The sequence below is a fragment of the Panthera onca genome, chromosome C1, assembly GCF_046562875.1.
Source record: "Panthera onca isolate mPanOnc1 chromosome C1, mPanOnc1 haplotype 2, whole genome shotgun sequence".
In the NCBI taxonomy this organism is placed as follows: domain Eukaryota; kingdom Metazoa; phylum Chordata; class Mammalia; order Carnivora; family Felidae; genus Panthera; species Panthera onca.
In genome coordinates, this window is record NC_138346.1 from 52,374,175 (window position 1) to 52,398,803 (window position 24,629).

The 24,629-nt window shown below is 40.9% G+C and overlaps 2 protein-coding genes across 3 annotated transcripts in view; both read left to right on the forward strand.

Annotated features, from left to right (window-relative positions):
- The first annotated feature begins 300 nt into the window (after positions 1 to 300).
- Positions 301 to 4,510, forward strand: NEUROD1 (neuronal differentiation 1). 2 transcript variants are annotated; one of them, XM_060622080.3, is made up of 2 exons: positions 301 to 497; positions 2,150 to 4,510. In XM_060622080.3, exon 2 carries the CDS (start codon positions 2,163 to 2,165, stop codon positions 3,201 to 3,203), a length of 1,041 nt encoding a protein of 346 aa, XP_060478063.1. In that variant the 5' UTR covers positions 301 to 497; positions 2,150 to 2,162; the 3' UTR covers positions 3,204 to 4,510. The 2 variants fall into 2 exon arrangements, with proteins under 2 accessions (XP_060478063.1, XP_060478062.1); XM_060622079.3 differs by having other exon boundaries at positions 304 to 497; positions 2,122 to 4,510.
- A 13,620-nt stretch (positions 4,511 to 18,130) lies between these two features.
- Positions 18,131 to 24,629, forward strand: part of CERKL (CERK like autophagy regulator) — a 105,657-nt gene continuing 99,158 nt past the window's right edge. The window contains exon 1 of the mRNA XM_060622076.3: positions 18,131 to 18,651. Within this exon, the coding sequence (XP_060478059.3) occupies positions 18,414 to 18,651 (238 nt within the window). The 5' untranslated portion in view covers positions 18,131 to 18,413. The remainder of the gene's footprint in view (positions 18,652 to 24,629) is intronic.

A 24,629-nucleotide genomic window follows, 5' to 3' on the forward strand; every position in this document is an offset into this window, starting at 1 on the left:
CCTGAAAGGGTTAATCTCTCCTGCGGGTAAAAACAGGTCCGCGGAGTCTCTAACTGGCGACAGATGGGCCACTTTCTTCTGGCCACAAAGGGGCCGGAATGGAGCGCTCCGCGGCATACAAATGGGCAGGTCACGTGGTTCCCGGCTCCTGGCTGGACCGGGAAGACCATATGGCGCATGCCGGGGAGGAAGGAGATGGGGCGGGGGTAGGGGTGGGGGAGAGGGGAGCTGGAGTTGGAGGAGGGTGGGAGAGGAGCGAGGCTGAAGGGGCGGGCGGAAGAGAGCGCTCAGCCTGGACGCGTGCGCAGACGCGGGACGCAGGGACCTGCTAGCCGCTCGGCTCCCGGGCCCCGCCTGCGCTCAGCATCACCAACCCGGCTATATAACCTGAGCGCCCGCGCGGCGGGGACACGAGGAATTCGCCCCACGCAGAAGGCACGGCATCCGGAGGCCCCAGGGTTATGAGACCATCACTCAGGACCTACTAACAACTGCAGGTAATTACAACCCTTTCGTTTTTGTTTGGGAATAAAAGCAGTAATTGAAGACCGGATGTACCTACACATATTCTGAATGTGTGCGTTTGCGAGCGCGTGTATGTGTATTGAAGCGGGCATTCCTCCCCTAGATTGCCCGCAAGTACTAACACATTTCGACTTGCCTTACTCAAATACCCACCGCAGGCTTTCTAACAAAAAAGAAAAGAAAAGAAAAGAAAAAGAAAAAGAAAAAAAATGTGTTAGTGTTCTGGTTTTGAGGGGAAATTATAGGAGCTATTTTGAATTAAAAAAAAATAACGCACAGTAACTCTGATTATTTGCTAGTAGTGATTTCAAAGTCCTGAAAGCAAATAACTACTTCACTTTCTCACTTCTTCCAATAAGTAAAAAGAAAAAAAGAAAAGCCCTTGTTACCAGATGTGTTTTGTGTGCATGTATTTTGTGCGCATTGGAAGTGCCAAGTTATTTTTTCAGTGCATAAAAGGGACATGGATACCTTGGTACACACATCCTGAGAAATAATTGTGTTGAGAGATAGTTTAGTTGAGAAAGTGAAAAAAGGTGGAGAAAGGGAGAGGAACCAACTCCTGCTACCTGTTACTGCTCCAGAGGCAGCCAAGTCCCTAGCAGCCACTGCAGAAGCCAGAAATTCAGTTGTCTCACTAAAGGCTTTTTATTTTCTTTATTAGAAGCGGCAACTTCACTATTGCCAATCGCTGACCATTATAATTACCCAATCTTTTAAAAAGAGGTTTGAGGCGAACTTTGAAAAGCCCCAATAAAGAGCGGGCGGCTATTTCAATGGGCTGTTTATTAGAGAAGAGCCTTCCGCACCTGATCCCAAGCGCATGGAAGGGTGCTCTGTGCGGTGCCCCCAGCCCTGGCCATATAGCTAGTGCTTTTGTACAAGGTGGAAATTCAGCAGAGGGGTAGTGTTGGGAGGCGAGAAAAGAAAGGCGAGGGTGGCATGCAAGACCCCTGCCCACTTTTGTTGCCAAATGTTTCGTTGATGGTGAAATAATTTGATGGAAACTACTTTTTCTCCACCATGAATTTGCTCTTCAGTCTCTGGTTAGTATAATCGTCTTAAAAATCACTGCCACCGTGAGTAAATTACGTAATGTCTCTTAACTGTAATCGCTAAGTGCCAAGAAGCCAGGGAAGAGAAGGGAACAAACAGAATTGCAATTTTCAAAGTCATCATTTTTTGTGTGTGGATTGTGACTTTGAACTCATGCAGATAACCATGAAGTAGTGAAACATTTGCTCCTTTTCGTGCATATCATCCTGCTACATAATCACCATAAACACACTTTTGCCAATCGTTAGAAAACATACACACAGGAGTGCACATACACATATATTTACTCTCTCCCCCACCTCCAGCCCTGCCCTGTCTCCTGTATGCCAGTGGGGCACACACACGCCATTATAAAACAAGCCATTTAACTTTTCCTTAGGGGCATCCATTTTGTAATGAGCTGGTACTTCTCTTTACATGGATTTCTATAAAGTTAGGTAGGGAGTGGTAGCTGAAGGCACAGGTAGTTTGTAAATGTAGCATTTTTCTCCTTTTCTTTCTGTTCCTCTCCCCCCCCCCCCCGCCCCCTGTTGAATGTAGGAAATTGAAACATGACCAAATCTTACAGCGAGAGCGGGCTGATGGGCGAGCCTCAGCCCCAGGGTCCTCCCAGCTGGACAGACGAATGTCTCAGTTCTCAGGACGAGGAGCACGAGGCAGACAAGAAGGAGGACGACCTCGAAGCCATGAACGCGGAAGAGGACTCACTTAGGAACGGGGGAGAGGAGGAGGACGAAGACGAAGATCTGGAAGAGGAGGAAGAAGAGGAAGAGGAGGACGACGATCAAAAGCCCAAGAGACGGGGCCCCAAAAAGAAGAAGATGACCAAGGCACGCCTGGAGCGTTTTAAGCTAAGGCGCATGAAGGCCAACGCCCGGGAGCGGAACCGCATGCACGGGCTAAACGCGGCTCTGGACAACCTGCGCAAGGTGGTGCCCTGCTATTCCAAGACGCAGAAGCTGTCCAAAATCGAGACGCTGCGCCTGGCCAAGAACTACATCTGGGCTCTGTCGGAGATCCTGCGTTCGGGCAAAAGCCCTGATCTGGTCTCCTTCGTACAGACTCTCTGCAAGGGCTTATCTCAGCCCACCACCAACCTGGTTGCCGGCTGCCTGCAGCTTAATCCTCGGACTTTCCTGCCTGAGCAGAACCAGGACATGCCTCCGCACCTGCCTACCGCCAGCGCTTCCTTCCCTGTGCACCCCTACTCTTACCAGTCGCCGGGGCTGCCCAGCCCGCCCTATGGTACCATGGACAGCTCCCATGTCTTCCACGTTAAGCCACCTCCGCACGCCTACAGCGCTGCTCTGGAGCCCTTCTTTGAAAGCCCCCTGACTGATTGCACCAGCCCTTCCTTTGACGGACCCCTCAGCCCGCCGCTCAGTATCAATGGCAACTTCTCTTTCAAACACGAACCGTCCGCCGAGTTTGAGAAAAATTATGCCTTTACCATGCACTATCCTGCAGCGACCTTGGCAGGGGCCCAAAGCCACGGATCAATCTTCTCGGGCGCCGCTGCCCCTCGCTGCGAGATCCCTATAGACAATATCATGTCTTTCGATAGCCATTCACATCATGAGCGAGTCATGAGTGCCCAGCTCAATGCCATCTTTCACGATTAGAGGCACGTCAGTTTCACCATCCCCGGGAAACGTACCCACTGTGCTTACAGTGACTGTGGTGTTTACAAAAGGCAGCCCTTTGGGTACTATTGCTGCAAAGTGCAAATACTCCAAGCTTCAAGTGATATATGTATTTATTGTCGTTACTGCCTTTGGAAGAAACAGGGGATCAAAGTTCCTGTTCACCTTATGTATTATTTTCTATAGCTCTTCTATTTTAAAAAAGTAATATGGTTAAAAAAAAAAAACACCACAAATTTGGTGTAGCTGTTTTCAGATCATATTAATTATCTGATCGGGATAACAAAATCACAAGCAATAATTAGGATCTATGCAATTTTTAAACTAGTAACGGGCCAATTAAAATATATATAAATATATATTTTTCAACCAGCATTTTACTACTTGTTACCTTTCCCATGCTGAATTATTTTGTTGTGATTTTGTACAGAATTTTTAATGACTTTTTATAATGTGGATTTCCTATTTTAAAACCATGCAGCTTCATCAATTTTTATACATATCAGAAAGGTAGAATTATATCTAATTTATACAAAATAATTTAACTAATTTAAACCAGCAGAAAAGTGCTTAGAAAGTTATTGTGTTGCCTTAGCACTTCTTTCCTCTCTAATTGTAAAAAAAAAAAAAAAAAATTGCACAATTTGAGCAATTCATTTCACTTTAAAGTCTTTCCCTCTCCTTAAAAAAAAAAACCAGATCCACAACTCTTAAGAGGATGAAAAAAAAAAAGAGATTTAGTCCCTATCAAAACATATCAATTCAATACATTACTTGCACAAGCTTGTATATACATATTATAAACAAATGCCAACATACCCTTCTTTAAATCAAAAGCTGCTTGACTATCACATACAATTTGCACTGTTTATTTTTAGTCTTTTACTCCTTTGCATTCCATGATTTTACAAAGAATCTGAAGCTATTGATGTTTCCAGAAAATATAAATGCATGATTTTATACATAGTCACACAAATGGTGGTTTGTCATATATTCATGTAATAAATCTGAGCCTAAATCTAATCAGGTTGTTAATGTTGGGATTTATACCTATTGTAGTCAATTAGTACAGTAGCTTAAATAAATTCAAACCATTTAATTCATAATTAGAACAATAGCTATTGCATGTAAAATGCAGTCCAGAATAAGTGCTGTTTGAGATGTGATACTGGTACCACTGGAATCGATCTGTACTGTAATCTTGTTTGTAATCCTGTATATTATGGTGTAATGCACAATTTAGAAAACACTCATCCAGTTGCAATAAACTAGTATTGAAAATCTGACCAATTGTTGCATTCCTTCTTAAAGTGATTTTTTAAAGTATAAATAATTCCTAAGCATAATAGATGCTTTATTCACTGAATTAAAACTAAATGCTATTTGTAGAGTAAAATAAAAGTTTACTTTAGCATAGTCTCCAGTCTGTTGATCTTGTTTAGGGAGTCACCAGCTTTTGTAGATAATGAAAGAACCAACTCATATTTCATTACATGGAATATGAGGCTGGGGGGTGGGGTGGAGAGACAAACAGTTGGGTTTTCATTTTTCTTTGTTTTAAGTATCTTCACGTTCAGCTTTTTGGGTTTTATTCTTTTAAATGATTGTATTATGATTTTTCCTATTTTTTAAAAAGGGGTATTTAGTTAATTATAACAAGGAGACGCAAACAAGCGCCCTTAGTTTGTCTATATATTTAAAAATACATAAGAAAACTTTACCATTTTCTTAGTGCTTTATTATCTGTATATTTTCCCGAACTGAATTGAAAATCAGTACTATCACAGTACCATTGCACTTTGCAAACCAGCACTATACAATAGCAGCATGCAATATAGTACTGGATTGCAAACCAGGAATAACCCAAAAGAAAGTTAAATACCTTTAGAAAATGCCAGGAGGAAATGATTTAATTAATTTAAAGAATACAAGAAGAAGTGGCACTTTGTAATTTTTTGATGAACATCCTGTGATGATTTCAAAAATTTTTTTCCAGGAGAAAATGATAGTGAGTTATTTGTGTTCAAGAACATACTATTTGTAGTATAATATATTATAGGATGATACAATTGTGTCCCTTCCCTTTTTTGGAACACTAAATACAACTCAGTGGAAAAACTTACAGATGACTCTGTCCATTGTTAAGTCCACTAAAAAAAAAAAAAAAAAAAAAAAAAAAAAGTTTGGCATTTCTCTTCCTCTGGATGTACTGACTGACAGGAATGCTTCCTAGGGAATAACATTTTGGCACTTGTGCCCTGGCTCTACCATGGTGCTCTGATTACTGTCATTAGTAACTCCATTGTTCCTCCTCTGATTCGGATGCCACATTGGATGACTACCTCTCTTCCCAAGCTTGTTCCTTTAATCTCCTTCTCATTGGTGATTTAGGGGTTCCAGAAAGCTGACCTCATTTAGCAAACTGCTCCAGAAAAATGTGAGTAATCTAATGGACGGGAACAATTAGCCATACTAATAACATTGCCAATGGGGCTATGTCAAGCTGTGACAGTAGCAGTAAGGAATATTTCAACATTAAAAAATGTTTGAGTTCAATTTAAAATATATCATTTTAACATGTTTTCCATCAGCCTTCATCACATGACAGAAATACTTTTAAGTTAGTCTCAACTTTATCCAAAATGCAATAATCTCATTCCAAGTGAATCAGAGTTGTTATTTTGAAATCAAGCTGTTGCTTCTAGGATTGCTCTCACTGTTCTTACTTTATGAGACATAATACTGATATGATATCTGAACATTGTCAGCCTTCCAGCCTAGGAGACCATGAAGTGAACATTCAGATCTGATGTGATCTATTCAGCAGCTCAATTTCACCTATAATTAAAATTATACATCTTCATGCAAACCAAAATCTGTTGCTTTAGTAAACAGAAGAAATAGTTAGAGAATGCATTTTAAGGATTCCAGCTTTTAAGGCTACAAGCAAGGAAATCTATACTGTGGATATATATATATATATATATATATGTACATATTTGTATGTAAGGTAGAAATTCAGACTAAGTTAGGTTTTTTTTCCTTCAATTTTTCCTATATAACTTCATTCTAAAACATAAGGATTCTTTCAGTCAGTCAAGGAGTAACTCACATGCCACCATCTTTTATTCAAAGGCAGGCACAGATGTTCCTTCTGCAGGGGAGGTTTTAATTTATGAAAATGATATTGTTTATGCATGAATGAACTGAATGCACTCTGCATAACACACAGCACTTCCATCTGATCAGAGAAATACCACAGAACCAGTGCCAATGTCAGAAACATATTCTACAAATTTACTCACTTAAATGTTTAATGAATATTTGGAAGGCATTTTCAAACCACAAGAAACCTTTTCAATTATCTTTTTCTTTTCTTTTTGAATTGCTACCAATGTTTAAAAGAGACACGGTTTTTATAATTGGCTAATGCCTATATCTAGCTTATAAGAAAAGAAAATATTTTACTAAGTGTAAAACCAGCCAAAAAGAAGAAACACTGGTGACTTTGGCTTCGTGGAAAAAAAAAATGTTTTTTAGTGTTGCTTGTTATGGGTAACATTTAGGGTTTTATGTGTTCCTTCGTCTTGGGCAATTACTATTCCTATCAAATAAGATGCTTAGATCTACTTACTTAATGTGAAAATGTTCTAAAGAGTTATTTACAGAAAAAAAAATGGTGTTTAAAATCAGTAGACAATTTCATAGTGGGAAATGAAATTTAGCTAAATATTTTAACCAGTGCATAATTCCTTTTGAATAGAACACTGCATAACTTAGATTTCATTTACATTACCAACTGCATTCATAGAGTATGATCTATCTACTTTTAATCCAAAAAATACAGTTAAATGAAAATTAAAATGAAGGATCATAGTATCTTAAGAATATTTTGGTAATTTTAGGTTTCTAATATGGTACAGTAAAGTAACATTTGAAACAAATTGTAAATGTTCTAATGTATTAATCTTAAAAAACTCCCCGTGTTTTTACACTCGAAAGTCTATAATTCTTACAAAATTAATGCATTTCTGAAAGAAGCTAGCAATTACTAAAATGATATATGGATCATTAGCTAACAGTTTGAACTAAGCTATTTTAGTTCTATAATTAAACAAGAGATTCAAAGTGAAAATATCTATTAAACAGTTAATAAAACTAGGCTTCCAACATAAGCCGATTTTGTCCTAATGGGGATTGTAAAACAGTAAAGCTCTTCTTAAAGTACACTACAACCTCCTCTCTTCCCTTTTCATCTCCCTCCACCATTCATTTCCTAAAAACTGTCTAAATAAAATCTTTAATTCCAGGGTCTGATAAAGAATAAAGGAGCCAATATAACATCTTGTGGAACACCAGGACTGAGAACTCTTGTTGCTACCATTGCACAGAGGCATTCTGGCGTCAGATACACAGTGATTTGTATGGTGGCATAATCATTGGCTCCTCGCCAGGCATTATGTTTCAGAGGACACTATTGTCAAGAACCATTCAACTAGAAATTTGTGCTGTATGCACTGAAAAGTTGAGATCATCTGCCTTCCCATGTCAGGAAGAATTTTGTGCTGGCAATTGACTCATAGACTCTTCACACACACTAACACTTGGTTCAATGACTCTGATGGAATTAGCTGGGTAACCAAACTAGTGGCATTGACAAGACAAGACCACAGCCTCTGGGGGACTTCTGTTTAAATTGCTGATTTTAAAATATCTTAAAATGCAGAGTATTATGTTAATGCTGGACTAAGCCTTCAGATACATTAAATGTGGATGTGGCCATCGAAACATTACTGTGCTATTTGCCTTGCTAATATAGAGGTAAGTGGGGAGTGACAATAATCATTTTTATAGATCCTCAGGTATAGAGCAATCCAAAGGGATGGATTCACTTGTAAAATAACATGTAGAGATAAGAGAATAAATTTTATCTCACATTGATGAGGCAACTTGATAACTCATTTTGCTGTTAACAAGATTAAAAGCTAACCCTGCTTTAGGCTTTGATGTCTTAAAGACACATCTACAGAGGATGGCCTCACAGGCTTACTGGGTCAGTACTCTCTGCTCTTTATTAATTTACACATTTCATAACCAAAGCAGCCATATGCCTTATTTTACAGATGAATGACTGCAGGAACCTGGGATACCTAGATCCTTGCATTACTGGTTTCCTTTCTTCATTTAGGTTCTAGCACAAACGCCGCTTCCCCAAATCCCCAGCTGAAGTATTCAACCACTTTCAATCTCACCAAAATCAAAATTATTTTGCCCATTCCCTTTTCCAGAGCATTTATCTGATGTTATCTTGCTTCCTTATTTGTTTTGTTTTTGTTAACTCATCTCTCTCCTGGTAGACGGTGGGCTTCATAAGGACAGAAGCCTTGTCCCTTGTTTGTTGTTTCGCTGGTGCTTAGAAGACCTAGGAGATCCTGGATACGTATTAACATTACAAGAAAATCAAACCACACTACTCTAATGCCAAACCTATGTTATAAATCAGGTCAGTTGAGAGTGGGAGAGGACCACAAATGATGCTCAACTCAGTGAAAGTTATAAGCATTAATTCTAGAAAAAGAGAACAATTGAAATGAATTTCGTACTACATAGCACCAAACAGCCCTACCCCCACTCCGCTTTAGGATAAAAGTCATGAGTTAGCAGTTCTTTCTTTTTGTTAACATCAATTTGTTAAGTATGATTTTGGAACTGTAATAAAAGAGGAACTAAAATATTGTAGGCTCTTTTCAGACCCTGCTTTTTTAAAAAAATTCTTTAAGAGCTTGCATGCTACCTTTTTCCTTTGTGTTCATCATTCTTCCAGCAATTGTTCTTGTTCTTGTTGGTGTTACATAAAATTGTCCCGAACTTCCTTACCATCGTTGAAGAATTTAGATGACAGCAGACCAGAATCTAACCCATAAGTACTTTGTAGTCTAGCAATGAGTTTGAGAATTTGAGTAACGTTCAACAAATAAAAAGTAAAATAGGTTACCCGTAGGTAGAGGATAGCGCGGAAGTAGAAATACACAATATAAAAGAGAGTACTGTATCATCACAATAGTTATTTGTTAAATTTATCTTCTTTCAAAGTATCAATTGGAACAGAAAAGTGGTTAAGTTTATGGGGAATGTATCGTCTTTGTCAATACAACACAAATGAAAGAAAAACACAGAGTGGTTGTTTTTAGCAACATCAGGTATTCATCTTAGCACTGCACATAAATTATTAGGAGAGGTGCTTAGGGACCAGAAACATCAAAGGATCAGTATTCTTGAGAGGTGATTTTGTTTAAAATCACTGAAAATGAAAGGACAGCTAATGTTCTTTATAATCATTGTATTAATACACATCTTTGTGTTAATACACAGTGTGTGTTCCTGGTTGAGGTAAATGCTGCTGAATTACCTAACCTATAATTTCTACTTCAAAATGTTCACTGTGTAAACCTAGCACATTACTATTATTTCTTTAGTGTTCTTTCTAAATGATGTCAGTTAGAAGATCATTCCCACTTTCGGTGACGTCAATGAAGGGGTATTACAATGCTTAAGAGACTGTTAATTCCTTACCGCTGGTGTCACTAACAATGGTAGGGCTAGTCTCCTCATAGTAGGGCATTATAAATTTATAATCTGTGGTAGGTTGCAGGTATGTGACCAAGAAATGTTCACATCCAAGACTAGAGAGGGTAATAAAGCATTTTAAAAAGGAGAGTTGGGCTAACATCACTTGTCATTGTTAGGTAACTGAATCAGCTTTACTCCAGACGATGATTAAATACACAGCAAACAATAGTAACAAATGCATGCAAATTATAACCAGAAGATAAGTAGGGTTATTTATCAAAATGTTTCTTTACTGGAAGAATTTCCTAGTTAACAGAGGCAAGGCTGCTTATTATATACTTTTAAATTCCAACATGAGATTTTTGGTTATAGAAACTCTATTTTAATGTTTCCTTTACTCTGGCTAGCATGTTAAAAATATTGAGGAAAGAGATCTTTTGCTTCCCAAGGTTTCATTTTTGCCTAATTAACAATAACACACTTATCTTAAAATACATTGCCAAGGAAAAAACACACACATATATAAAATATGCATGCATTTGTTATATATATATATATATATATATATATATATATATATACATAAACATGTATATATACACAAACATGCATTTGATATATATATATATATATATATATATATAGTACTGAGTTAAAGAGTCCCATCCCCCAATTCCCCAAAATTCATGTCCAGCCAGAAATTCAGAGTGTGATCTTATTTGGAAACAGTATCCAAGTAACACATCCTAATGTATAAGATGTAAATTAAGATGAGGTCATACTGGATTCAAGTGGTCGTTATAAGAAGAGGACTGATGTCTTTATTAGAAGAGGATGGAACATGCAGACAGAACACACAGGGAGAATGGAGATATAGGCAGAGATTGGACTGACATATCTATTCACCAAGATCTGCACGAATTGTCAGCAGTCACCAGGAGCTAGAAGAGCGGCATGAAACAGATTTTCCTTCTGACTCCCCAAGAAGGAACCAAATCTGCAGACTCTTTAATTCTGGACCTTGGTCTTCAAAACTGTGAGCAATACATTTCTGTTATTTTAAAGCTCCCCAGTTTGTGGTCATTTGGTATAGCCATTCTAGGAAGCCAATACATATGCTAAAGTCTACAATAAACTCATGTTAAACATGCATAAATATGGGAGAGTTCATTTGAATTCTTGTGAGAATATTACCATGAAGTTTTAGTGACACAATACATAACTACTAGCTTATTTCAGTTAATACTAGGTTTGATATTTGAACAAGCTGACAAATAATAGCTATTTCATAAGCATCTGAATTATGTTAAAGTTTATTGGTTTTTATTCATGTGAATTATTAAACTGACATCTAGATTTAGTGAAGTGTGAATGGGCCTACTTAATAATTTAAGGATGATTTTGTTTAAAATTCTTAGCCTAGAATTTATAAATATATCTATATTTATAGAATTTAAAAATACAAACTGCCATTTATTCTTCATGTGAAAAATGCCATATTTATTCTATATGTGGGGGCAGCATGTATACTAATAGATGGACCTCTCAAAAGAAAAATATAACATTTTCCCTGTTTTACAAACATTTAACATACAATTCTATGACATGCAAAATTACATAAAATATCTTTTTTTTTAATGTTTATTTATTTTTGAGAGACAGAGAGAGACCGAGTGCAAGCAGGGGAGGGGCAGAAAGAGGAGGCACAGAATCTGAAGCAGGCTCCAGGCTCTGAGCTGTCAGCACAGAGCCTGATGCGGGGCTTGAATCCACAAACTGCTAGATCATAACCTGAGCTGAAGCTGGACGCTTAACCAACTGAGCAACTCAGGTGCCCCACATAAAATAGCTTTAATAATATGGTCCAAGTGAATTTAATTGCCATGACCTCTAAAAGTTCTATCTACCTGTTCCAGGTTATTTAGGGCCTGAGCCAATACTCTCCTTGTAAGCTTAAAACCCAAGGATAGGGGTACCTGGGCGGCTCAGTCGGTTAAGCAACTGACCTCAGCTCAGGTCATGATCTCATAGTTTGTGAGTTCAAGCCACTCCAACTTTAGTTGCTTAGGGCAACACATCTCATTAGTTGACTATTTTGATTGCTCAAGATAGCAGTTACTGATTATATCTTCTGAAGGTATTCAATTAATCATAAGTTTTAGTTTATATAAATCTGGGATGCTATCTTGCTTTTAATCTTTTTTTCTTTTCTTTTCTTTGAAAGAATATTGCGTTATTTGGCTTCTTTTAGGTCTTATCAAAAAGTGACAAACAAGCATAGTTCAGAGGAGCTATAGAAGGCCCAGGACAGACAGTCTGGCATAAAAAATATTCGAAGAGCAAGAAGTGGCCTCAAATCAAAGACGAAATTCAGGCTGCTTCCAGTTAAATAAGTCTTCAGGTCAAGCCTCAAACAAAGGTATGGTTGGAAGACACAGTTTCCCTAGACAAAAGTAATTCTAAAAACATTAGAATTATACCCCAATATTCTGACTTGGAGTCCAAAGTATAGAGGGACTAATATCAAAGAGATTTGTGGAAATAGCTCCTGTATAATATTATAGAATATGAATTTATATATATATGCACAAATATCATATATCATATATACATATATATATATGAACAACATAAAGCTTACAAAATTTCTAAAGGAGTTATACACATTTGGACTAACACTTCAAAATTAAAAGAAGCCTCTTGACCTCCAACTTTTTACGGATAAAAAAAGGCTGAAAAACGACTCAGCTGTCATCGTGGGCAATTTCTTGTCAAAAAGAAGAATGGTATAAAGGGCAGAACCAAAATCGCAGAGGTTGGAGCTAAGAGCTGTGGAGAACAGTGAATTAGAGAACCTCTCCTAGGGAACAGAGCTGGACGTGAGATAAGGAACATGTGATCTAGCAACACATGCCTGCTTGAATCTCAGAATTGCTCTGAACAAGTGATTGTGATGTGCTTTCTGCCCCACCCTTACCCCCACCCTCGGTTTTCCAGTGGGAGCATTTACTGTGGTTATTCTCTGCACCTCTTCCCATTGTATGTTGATGTGTGGGGGCCGATAACTTATATTTGTAGTTCACAGTTTCCCAGAATACAAGGAGCACAAAAAACCTATGTGATCTGGACTTTGAATCTGATTCTGTAATTTTTGCAGAGACATTTTGCCCTCTACCTTTTAGGCAGCAGAGGCCAGAACAGCAGGAACATTCTGACAAAATGTCCACTCAGGATGAGAGGGAGGCTCCTTTGGCAAGGTTCCCATTTTGCATTAGAAACACCTGAGAGGGGCCCCTGGGTGGCTCAGTCTGTTAAGCCCCTGACTCCAGCTCAGGTCATGATCTAGTGGTTGGTGAGTTCGAGTTCCATGTTGGGCTCTGCTCTGAAAGAGCAGAGCCTGCTTAGAATTTTGTCTCTCTCTCTCTCTCTCTCTCTTTCTCAAAAAATAAACATTAAAAAATTAGAAAAGAAAAAAAAAAGAAATTACTGAGAGCTGGACACAATTAAAGCTCACTTCACCTACAATGTATGTTGATATGGAGAAATTAAATATGTCCTGAATTTTTTTTTCCTTACCCATGAGATACAATATGTTCAGTGATACCAATAATTAATGCAGGAACTCAATTTATTCCTTTATGGATTCAATGAATGTTTATTGAGCATTTATTCTTCTCAAGGCACTCTTTAGGCATGAGATAGAGCCATAAGCAAGCATACCAGGTCACTGCTATCATTGAGGTACCCATCTGATGGGAAAGGGAGACAGACAGAAAAGAAGTGAACAAAAAAACCAATGACATACACTCAGATAGTGGGAAGTACAATGAGGAAAATAACATTGAGTAGGAGTAAACTTTTAACTGGCCAGGGAAGAGCCTCTGAGAAGGTGACACAAAGTTGACCTGGGCACCATGCAAAGCCATGCCATAATAAAGATTGTTCCACACAGAATAAATAACAACAGCAGAGGCCCTGCATGAGGACTAAATTTGGTTTAATTGAATAATGGAAAGAAGGCCAGTGTAGTTGGACACAAGTATAGAAAGAATGGAAGAAAAATGATAGGAGATGGGGTTTGAGTGGGTGGGCAGGAGTCAGATCATAAGGAGTCTCCTACGCCATGGTGGGAGTTTGTATTATATTCTACCTGCATGGAGCAGTCCTTAATAAAAACTGTTCTCTAAAGTAAACTGGAGTTTGCAAAAGACGATGTTGATGGTAATTTGATAACACAGGTACTCAATTATTGCTCACCCAAACTCCAAACTTTGAAGCCAACAGAGACTGTGCGAGATTAAAGGGAGTGATCTAAGATTATCCACTGGCCAAAGCTCAGGCATCAGAATTCTTTGCCCCTGCCCTTAATGCAGTAGATCTTGATGTCTCAGCGGGCTGTAACTTCATCGGCCTCCATCTGTGGAACTAAGGTGTCCCTGACTTCAGGAGGCTGTCCCATTACGTCTAAATCTCCTGGATTTGCCCAGATATTTAATGATATCCTGAAAACAATGTTAATAGCAGAGAATTTTTCAAAGTCTTTTGCTCAGACATGAATTTCTAAAAAAAAAAAAAAAAAACAAAAAAAAAAACAACAAACAAAACAACAACAACAGGGGTGGAGATTCTATTTCCAGATCTAGCCAAATATCTTCCAAACATACAGCAACCATGTGCCTGTTATATTAGGACTCTTAATGTTTAGTGCTCTGAAAACTAATCCCCAAGTTTCATCCAAAGCAGGGAAAGCGATGTTCAGGAAGCTGCCTGAAAATTTTCAGAGAGCAATTTTCATGCATTAGTGGATCATATATATGTACCACTTATGGGACAACTGATCCTTAAGAACTAGGGAGAAAACTATTGAGGTACTTTAACACTATTATTACAAATAAGTGTTAAAGGAATTCATTCATTCTTTCAGATATTTCTTGAGCACATACTACATGCTAAGCCCTGTGCCAGTACTTGAGAATTTAATGAAGAACAAGATAAATTCTCTGACATCAAGGAACTTTTATTCTAGCAACAATAATAACACTTAACATTTATTGTTTCTTGTATTCCAGCACTGTTACTAAGTGCATTAACTCATTCAATGGGAAATCTAGACAATAAACAAATAAGTAAACATACAGCAAGAGGTAATAAGGGATGTAAAGGAAAATAAAGCAGGAGATAGTAGATGAATGGTGGCCTGAAAATATCTATGTCCTAGTTCCCACAACCTGTGAATGTGTTACCTTCCACAGCAAAAGGGACTTTGAAGATGCAGTTAATGATTATCCAGATGGGTCCAATGTAACCACAAGGATCCTTATAATAGGGAGGGAAGAAGGTCAGAGTCAGAAACAGAAGGTAGAAGGATGGAAGCAGAGAGAAGATGCTTGGCTGCTGGCTTTGAAGATGGAAGAAGGGGCCATGAACCAAGAAATCCAGGCCACCTCTAGAAGCTGGAAAAGACAAGGAAATGAATTCTTCCCTGGAGCCTTCAGGAGGAACTCAAGCCTGTTGATGCCTTGATTTTAGTCCAGTGAAGCCAAATTTGGATTTCTGACCCCTGGCAATGTCAGATAAAACATTTGTGTTGTTTTAAGCCACTGAGTTAATGGCAATTTGTTGCAGCTGTAATAGAAAACTAATACACACAGTTACAGGAAGGTGAATGACGGAGGAGGGTCAGCAGTGGTCTCTTAGAGATGGTAATCTTTCAGCAGAAGGAGGGAGCCATCTGGTTGGCTGGCTGGAAAAGCATTCCGGTGAGAGGAAATAGCAAGTCAAATGCCCTGAGAAGGGACTAGTCTCAGTGTGTCCGAGGACTAGTATGGAGGCTTGTGTGAGTGAGCAAGGTGGAGGGTATGAGTAAGTGACCTCAGAAAGGTAACCAGAGCCCAGATTATGTAGGGCCTTGTGCACTTGCCAAGAATTTTGAGTTTGTTCCAAGAGTGATGGGAGATCAGAAGAAGGTTGTGAGCAGGAAATGATATGATTTTGTTATTTTTAAAAAGGAGCAATGTGATTGCCAGGTGGAAAATAGACTCTGAGCTGGAGGAGGCAGTATAGGCAAAAGGGAAAGCAAAGAGCTGGGAGGTTGTTGATGTTGTCCAGGTGAGAGGTATAGGGGCACAGACTGGGAAAGCAACAGGCTGAAAGGAGTGTCTTTTGCAGATGGAATTGACAGGATCTGCCAGCGGATTGGATGTGAGGCCTGAGACAATGAGAAGAAATAAGAATGACATCAAGGATTTTGATGAACCTATTTGCTGAGATTTGGAAAGTTCTGGGAAGGATAGGTTTATAATGGAAAATCATAGATTTGGTTTTAGATGTGTTATGTTTCTGATGGTTATTGGACAGCCAAGTGGTGATGTCAGGTAGGCAGTTGGACATAGAGCCTCAAGTTCAGGGGAGTGATTAGAGCTGGTGACATCTCTCAAGGAGCCCTGAGGAGAATGGGAAGCCATGGTGCTGATGCCCGTGTGGCTAATCCTGAGGACAGAGACCATGGGCACTGCAACCTTCAGAGCCCTGGGAGGGGACAGCTCATCAAGGGGAAAGACCAGAGCACAGCCATTACTTTCATCCTCAAGAAACATAAAGCCAGTGTTTCTGACTCTGACCTACTGAAGCAGGAGAAAGGGCAACTTGTAAAGGTCCTAAGAAGTAGCCACTGCCTTGACCTATTTGCCCTGGCTCTCAGTGAGCTTTGAAAATGCCAGTGAGCTCTGTGTTGAGGGTCCAACAGCTGTGAATACAAGATGCTGACTCCAGAGCAGCAACTCCTTCCGCAAGGGCACCAACCTCCCCAGGAGTGACTGCTGGGCTGAGCCACCTGAAGCCTGCGTGGGTTCAGCAGCAGCTGCACTTCTGCTCCAAGAAACAGCTCTCTGCCATCAGATCAAACAGAGGCTCTTCCCTGCTTCGCTTGGAAGCTTGGGGATTTGTTTTCAGAGCATTAAGCGGTGAGAGTCCCAGCTTAACTGGCACACAGGCGCTTCGGCTCTGAAAGGGATTTGGCTAGGCCTCCAGTCTCCCTCCCTGGTTGTTTGAAATCCAAGTTTGAGCAGAGAACCTTGAGACACTCCTGCTGCCATGCACTCTTCTGTCTGGCTTTGCGGTGTGAGCAGGACAAGAAGAGAATGAGAGGAGCTTGCGTAGCTGAAGTCACTGGTTCGGCACCAGCACCCTGGAGCTACATCCACGAGTCTTCAAACTCAGTTTGCTCTTTACCTCCCTCACCCCTACCGTTTTCTTGATACAATTATTCTGACTTTCTAAAAAGGCTGCTGACTGACCTCCCATGATGCTCCTCTTCCAGAGAACTCCGTTTCTCTGTTTCATTGTCACAATTTGTCAGCTCCCTGTGAATACACTGCTTTCAGCAGTGATTCTCCGGCCTAGCTGAACATTGGAATCACCTGGAGGGCTTTAAAAACTCCTGAAGTCTGGGTCCCATCCCAGAGATTCCAATTTGTCTTCAAGTGTAGCCTGGGCCTCTGGATTTTTTTTCAACTCCCTACCGGTAACTCCAACGTGCAGCCACAGTTGAGAACCGAAGCCTCCAGACTCTGTGCTAACAAATTATCAGCTAATTTCATGAATCTCTACTATCAGAAGAAAGAGGAGGATAAACCCACCCCCCAGGGCTCTCTCCATTTGCAGGTAACACTACACTGTAGCAACAGCCTTCCAGAGAACAAGCCCGGCTGCTTGTAATCTCCCTCCAGAGAGTGCCAGATCCAGGCAAAGACGAGTTTGCAAAGGAGAAATCTTCCGGGAAATTAGGACCCTCAACACTGACAGCACAAAGGCACCTTTTATTCATTAAGGTGTTTTTTTTTTTTCCTATTCCAGTATAGTTATCATCCAATATATTAGTTTCAGGAGGACAGTATAACGATTCAACAATTCTAAACATTACTCAGTGCTCATTATGATAAGGCACCTTCTGTTTGTCAGGTGAGAATCTGTGAATGTAAACCAGAGACTTTGGCTTCCTCTCAGGGCTTTTGGGAAATGAGCTCTCTCTACCAGGTGCATAAGATCAGCTAACTACCGGGGGTGTGCCAGCACGGTTATATAGCATGACCTCTGCCTTCTGAGGGAGCCCACTGGGAAGCAGGTGGGGAAACGAGAAGCCCTTGCCACTCAAAGTGTGTCCCGAGGACCAGTGGCATGGGCGTCGCCGTCATCCCGGGGCTTCTTAGCAATACAGCCTTTTGGGCCTCCTCTCAGACCTCAACAGTAAGAAACTGCATTTTAACAAGATGCCCAGGGGGTGAGTAAGTTTGAGAAGGGAGTGCGTACAGAACTGTGGGAAACGCAGTGCACTAAATCCTACTGAACAGGGAGGGCTAGGCGGAGGGAGCCACTTCTTCGTCTGCCTGTACTGGAGACCTTTAGTAGTGAGCGGCAGCGACCCGAAGCCGGCGGCCCAAGGTGCCGGACTAGGTCCGGGCGGCCCCGCCTGCCTGCCCCGCCTCCCTCCTGGGTCTCTGCCCCGCGCGCGGTTGCTGTGGCAGCGCCGGACGCAGATCGAGCCGAGGCTGCCGCGGCCTCCACCTCCGCCTCCAAAGGCCTCCCCAGACCCCAGGCTGCTGCTCAGCTAGCGTCTCCGCCATGCCTCGGGGGAGGCGCGGCGGCCGGGTGAGCGCCCTGGAGGGCGGCCCGGAGGAGGAAGCGCCCCCGGCGGCGGCCGCGGTGCCCTCGGCGCTGTGGGCGTCCCAGCTGCAGCCGGAGGCGGCGGCCGGGCAGATCCTGCTGCGTGGCATCTTCGAGATCGGGAGGAGCAGCTGTGACGTGGTGCTGAGCGAGCGGGCCCTCAGGTGGCGGCCCATCCAACCCGAGCGCCCCGCGGGTGAGTGTCTCGGCACCTTAACCTCCAGCCTTGCCTCCTCCCCGCACCTTCGCCCGCGCCTCCTCTCCGCCCTCCCCAAGCTCCTCCCCCCCGCGTCGCGAAGCCCTCGCCCGCTCCTTCCGAACTGGGGAGAGCAGTCTAGTCTCCTCGCGGCCCCGGGGGCCCCAGGCTCCCCGCCCCGCCCGCCTGGCTCCCCGCCTCTGGGTGCATTCCCTGGAGCAAAGTCACGGTCAGCTTCTGCTCTAGGAGGCCGAAAAAAGAATTGAGCCCCAAAGGGCCGGTGTTTTCCAAACTGCGGGAAGGTCCTCTCCTTCGCTCCAAACTGGTGGAGTTTGACTCCATCAACCTCTGCCCGTCCCCTGAAAGTATAACCACTTTACAGAGTACATCTACACGTGGGTTCTGAATCGAACTCTCACTTTGTTGACTTCCGAAACTTTAATCCCCTTTTGGGCCCTCTGGACTTCTCCATCCCTCACATTCCTTGCCTTGTCTAGAATTAAGCTCTCTACCTACGTAGAAACCCTTGATTTTTTTTTTTTTTTTTTTTAAGTGTTGACTTTAAAGTCCTCATGCTGCTTATCGCACTCACCTTTTATTGACTTGACTTTAGTTATTTGGAAATGTTACAGTGCTGTATTTACAACAACTATTTCAAGTCTTCGTCGAGAGAAGATTGCTCAAAAAACCTTCGATGTGACACTGTCTCTCCTGGCTAAATACAAACTTAAATTATTTTTAAAACATTGCCTTCCGTTGCAAAACCAGGCGCCCTGTACTACTTCTAGTAAAGTATAGAAACATGCCACTGTTCTAAAGTTTCCCGTGCAAAAAAAGCTAACAAATGCACTGAGTAGGCTTAACTAAAATTACCTTCTACCTTAATTAAAATGTTTTCAGGTGTCATGAAAACCAAGGTAGAATGTTTTATTGAACCTCTGAGTTAAAACCGAGGGATATGGATGTAGAATTATTCCGTGAAGTTTTTAAGTCCGTTTGAATTTGGGAGATCTAGAAGTTTCTAAGTTATATGAAGTTTAGGTTAGCCTACAAGAGCCAGCTTAACCTACAATGAAGGTGAAATACTACAGAATTTAAAACGAGACCTTGCTCATTGAGAGCTCATATAAATAAGTGTTGCGGTACTGGGACACAAAAAGGCAAATAATGACACGAAAAAAGAAATGCTGTTGTAAATTAAGTGGTGATGGAGGAAAAGCAGGCTTGCTTTGTGTTCATGAAAGTAGAATTTAAAAACTATACAGGTTGAAAGTTTTGATTGTTTTTTTAAACTTTGCTCGAAACCCCTTACTTTTTTCACCTAGGTGTATTTTTTCTTAATGAAGGCCTAGTGTGCAAACTTCTTCAGGCCTTTAAAATTGGAAGTACGGAATCCTAGCACCTTAGTTAAGAACCTATATATATATATTTTTTTTTAATTTTTTTTTAACGTTTATTTATTTTTGAGACAGAGACAGAGCATGAAGGGGGGAGGGTCAGAGAGAGGGAGACACAGAATCCGAAACAGGCTCCAGGCTCTGAGCCATCAGCCCAGAGCCCGACGTGGGGCTTGAACTCACTGACTGTGAGATCATGACCGGAGCCAAAGTCGGCTGCTTAACTGACTGAGCCACCAAGGCACCCCAAACCTATATTTATAAACAGATGATTTACCTAGTAAAAGGAGTGGGGAAAAGAAAAGGGAGTAAGAGGTATATTTAAATGAAATGATCTCTGATGTAGAATTAGTTTAGATGTGCATGCTGAAAGACCAAGGAGATTGTCCAGATAATAGAGGATAAGTTGTGTCAAGGTTACCATGCTTGGGAGGACGGGGTATAGGAGGATGTAGTAGGGGAGACCATGGGTCTATTGGTCCCGGGCCCGTGACTGGTGGCTCCAGGAAGGGTGGGGGTGGAGAGGTGTGGGATCACCGGGCTTTATTAGATCATACATAGGAAATATTTGCAACACCACTCAGTTTTTGAATCTCAGAGTACCTTAGTTGCTGCTTTTAAAAGTAGATTTCGTTTTTTAGAGCAATTTTAGGTTCACTGCAACATTGAGCAAAAGGTACAGAGATCTCCCATATGTTCTCTGCCCCCTACACATGCACGGCCTCCTCCATTATCCACATTCCTCATCAGAGGTACATTTGTTACGATTCATGAACCTACGTGAACACATCATCTCCCGAGTCCATAGTTGATGTTACGGTTCGCTCTTGGTGTCGTACATTCTGTGGGTTTTGACAAATTTGTAATGATGTGTGTCTTGGGGTTCCCCAGGGAAACAGAAGCTTGGCTGTATGTTTGAGGAGATCTACCATGGGGTTACAGAGGCTGAGCTCTACCACCGTATGCCATTTGCAAACTGGAGAACTGGGAAAGTCAGTGGTATAATTCAGACCAAATCTGAAGGTCTGAGAAGCAGGAGAGCTGATGGTTTAACTCTCAGACTGGATCTAGATGGGGAAAAGGAAAGCTGTTCAGAACCTGTTTTGTTTGCTGTCGGTACCTGGAAGAGTACCTGACACGAAAACCATTGTTGAATGAATTTGTTAACTGGCCTCATGAACCTTACTTTTGCCTACTGCGTTGTACTACTGACTACACAGCTACTTGTGACTTTTCATCACCTGCAAGAGTATCCTCTCCCTTTTTGTTAAGGTATTGGAATTCTTTTCTATAAAAACATTCTTAAGCTAATGTTGGCCTACTTCTCCACTGTGGGTATCCTGGCCAGAAGGTTCCATCGTGCTAAGCTGCAAGGTGGTAAGCACTGACCTGGACATAGATTGACCAGGATGCCACCACTATGATACAAAATGTGTACACAAAAGGGCATCATCTGTTCAGGAAATGTTAACCACAAACTGCTTAATGATCTTTCTATTGGAATCTTAAAATTTGACCATTTGTGAAATCATGAGTTTATGCATGTGAGCATAAAGTAATTACTGAGTTAGCTGTGACCTAGAAAGGAACAGAATCCAGAAGAAATAGAGGGAACAGGTGAGTTCTTTGAGGCTTCGTGAGAAAAGTCAGGCAAGTCTGGGGCATGGAACCCAGACCAGGCAAAGCAGATCAAGGGTAGTACCACAGTGTGGGTAGCCCCCAACGGTCTCTGAAATTGGGGAATAAGGTGTCAAAAATTAAGGGCGCACAGAAAGGTAACATGGGCAGATGTATTAGACAACTTTGCATATTTTATAATGTAGCCCTTCACTTGTGCTCTTACTGGATCAAATACATTCCGAGTTCAATATTTTCAAAAATATCACAGATTGCCTGTTGGCATTGTTCTAAATCTCAGCCAAGGACAAATTTCTAGGCATGTTTGCTTAGCAAGTAGTAAGCTTCTATTTGAAATGTTAGATGGAAGCAGAAGATAGAAGCATTTTTGTGCATCCCCAAATCGGGATCTGCTTACTGTACTGTGTGACTGGGTGATAATGCTTTCCCAAAAAGGAAAAGCTACGGGTGAGGAGAGTTAGTAATGGGTAGGATTACACTGTATTAAGCTCAAATTTTAGTACAGTTAAGAATGATCAATTTAGGAATTTCTGTGACACGAATGCCAAATGCCCACAAATGTGTCTGCCATTTCACAGTGGGAACTTGACCATTTACTAATGGATAGCACCTTGACATAGGAAAAACACGATGGGATCTTTTATAGGCTCCCTGCTCCAGCTGTCTGTACTCTCCTGTCTGTGATGTAGGAACATTTTCAGGAGTGGGCACCAAAGGATAATGAGGTCTTGTCTGCGACTAACAGGACCATAACTGACTTTGGGCAAGTAACTTAATTCCACTTTTTCATCTGCAGAATGAGGCATTTATATTACAGTTGACTCTTGAACAACTTGGGTTGGAACTGTATAGGTCTACTTACACACGAGTTTTTCTTTCTTTCTTTCTTTCTTTTTTTTTTTTTTTTTTTTTGATGCAGTACAGCACTACAAATCTTTTAAGATTTTCTTGACATTTTTTTGTAGCTTTATTGTAAGAATACAGTATACAATACATTTAGCATACAAAGTATGTCTTAACCATATCCTGGGTAGGGCTTCTGGTCAACAGTAGGCTATTAGTAAGTTTTGGGGGAGTCCAGAGGTAGACGTGGACTTTTGACTGTATGTGGGTCACCACCCCTAACCCTTGCATTGTTCAAGGATCAGCTGTATATAATCATTGAAAACCAACTCTCAAGTTGCGTTTTAAAGAAAATACCTATTTTTATTGACTTCAGATGTTAGGACATCGTAGGTAAATCTCTGGTTTGAATGCTCAAGGGTCAACAGTGTGATGTGTGGGAGGAGGTGTTGTATTTTCCAGCAGGAGCTTCTCCACCCTCATGAACTTCTAATTAGAAGAAACATGGGAAATATGGGCCCCTTGCTCCCCTTCCCCAGCTTCAGGGCATAGTGATGAGAGGTGTGAGGGTCATCTCAGCACAGGGCCTGCCTTGAGAGAGGAAGAAACCATTTTCTGATAGAAAATTATTGGTCAAGCTAGTCATCAGACTTTTTATGGGCAAAAGGACTAGCTTAGCTTCGATATCCATTTCCTCTATCTTAAAAAAAGTTGTTTTTTAATGTTTATTTCAGAGAGCAAGAGAGAGACAGAATGTGAGCAGGGGAGGGGCAGAGAGAGAGGGAGACACAGAATCTGAAGCAGGCTCTAGGCTCTGAGTGGTCAGCACAGAGCCCGACATGGGGCTCAAACCCATGAACTGTGAGATCGTGACCTGAGCTGAAGTTGGATGCTTAGCCGACTGAGCCACCCAGGTGCCCCTCATTTCCTCTACCTTTTAATCAAAGTTCAGGGCAAGGATTTTACAGTATGTCCGATTAGCATCTGAAAATTATGTTTTAAATATTAAAAACAAAGAGTTTCAAATATTAGGGCTTAAAAATCTCTATTTTTCATGGACTTACTACGGCAGGTTACACAATTTCATGTTAGGTTTTTCGAAAGGGTTGTTTGTAACTCAGCTCTTAGCTGAGTTGAAGGAGAGCAGTAACCAGAAAATCTGAGAAAGCTGGGCTACAAATTAAGGTCTCTTTTATGAGAGTTAAAATGATTTGCTTTATATTTGCTGGAAACTTACCAATGTGAAAGGTAGTGTGGGAAAATGTGAAAATGAGAAAATAATTTAAAAACAAGAGTAAATGGTTGTTTGGGACTTAGCAGGGCTGGGTACATTCTAAGTATTAATCTGCCTAAGCTGTTTGGGAACAGATGTACGTGAAACAGATCCCAGTCTTCTGTTGTGTACATCCAAAGTGAGACATCTGTCGGTGGACCTTGTGGTCAGAAATAATGGAAGCAGGGGTTAAACCCCAAAATGACCTGTTATGTGAATTATTGAAGGATTAATTACTCAGTAAAACCTGATGCTTTGATTCATCAGTGTACATGTTAAGAAAATACTTCTTTAAAAAAATTGACAATCTGTTCCTACACTGTCAAATTTGAAGGAATTTTTAAAAGATGGGTGTGAAAAATCAAGCTCACCCTGTAACTGCATGTACTGTTAATGAAGTTTTTAAATGCTTTGGAAGGTCTGTTAACCTATTATATAAATATTAAGTAGTTATATTGTATAAATATTAGCTTTTCATTAAAGTAAATTGGTCCACACAGAGAAACAAATGCAGAATGGATCTCTAAAGCATGACCGTGGAGTTAAATTTTCTGTGGTGATGGAATGTTCTGTATCTGAACTGTCCAGATTGCACCATCCATGTGTGGCTATTATACCTGAAATGTGGCTAGTGTGACTGAATAACTGAATTTTTATTTAATTTTAATTTGATAGCTGCATATGGCTAGTGGTGATCACATTGGACACCCTGGCTTTAATGCATGCAGAGTTGAAATCGTTTATTTCCTTTATTCCTAGGTATTGGTTTTAATCTTTATAGGAAGGTAAAATTTCAAATCTTAATGTACAATTGATATGGTTATATG

Bases quoted from the DNA above. Each gene is read 5' to 3' on its own strand.
- NEUROD1 (XM_060622079.3), top strand. From the start codon at position 2,133: ATGACCAAATCTTACAGCGAGAGCGGGCTGATGGGCGAGCCTCAGCCC.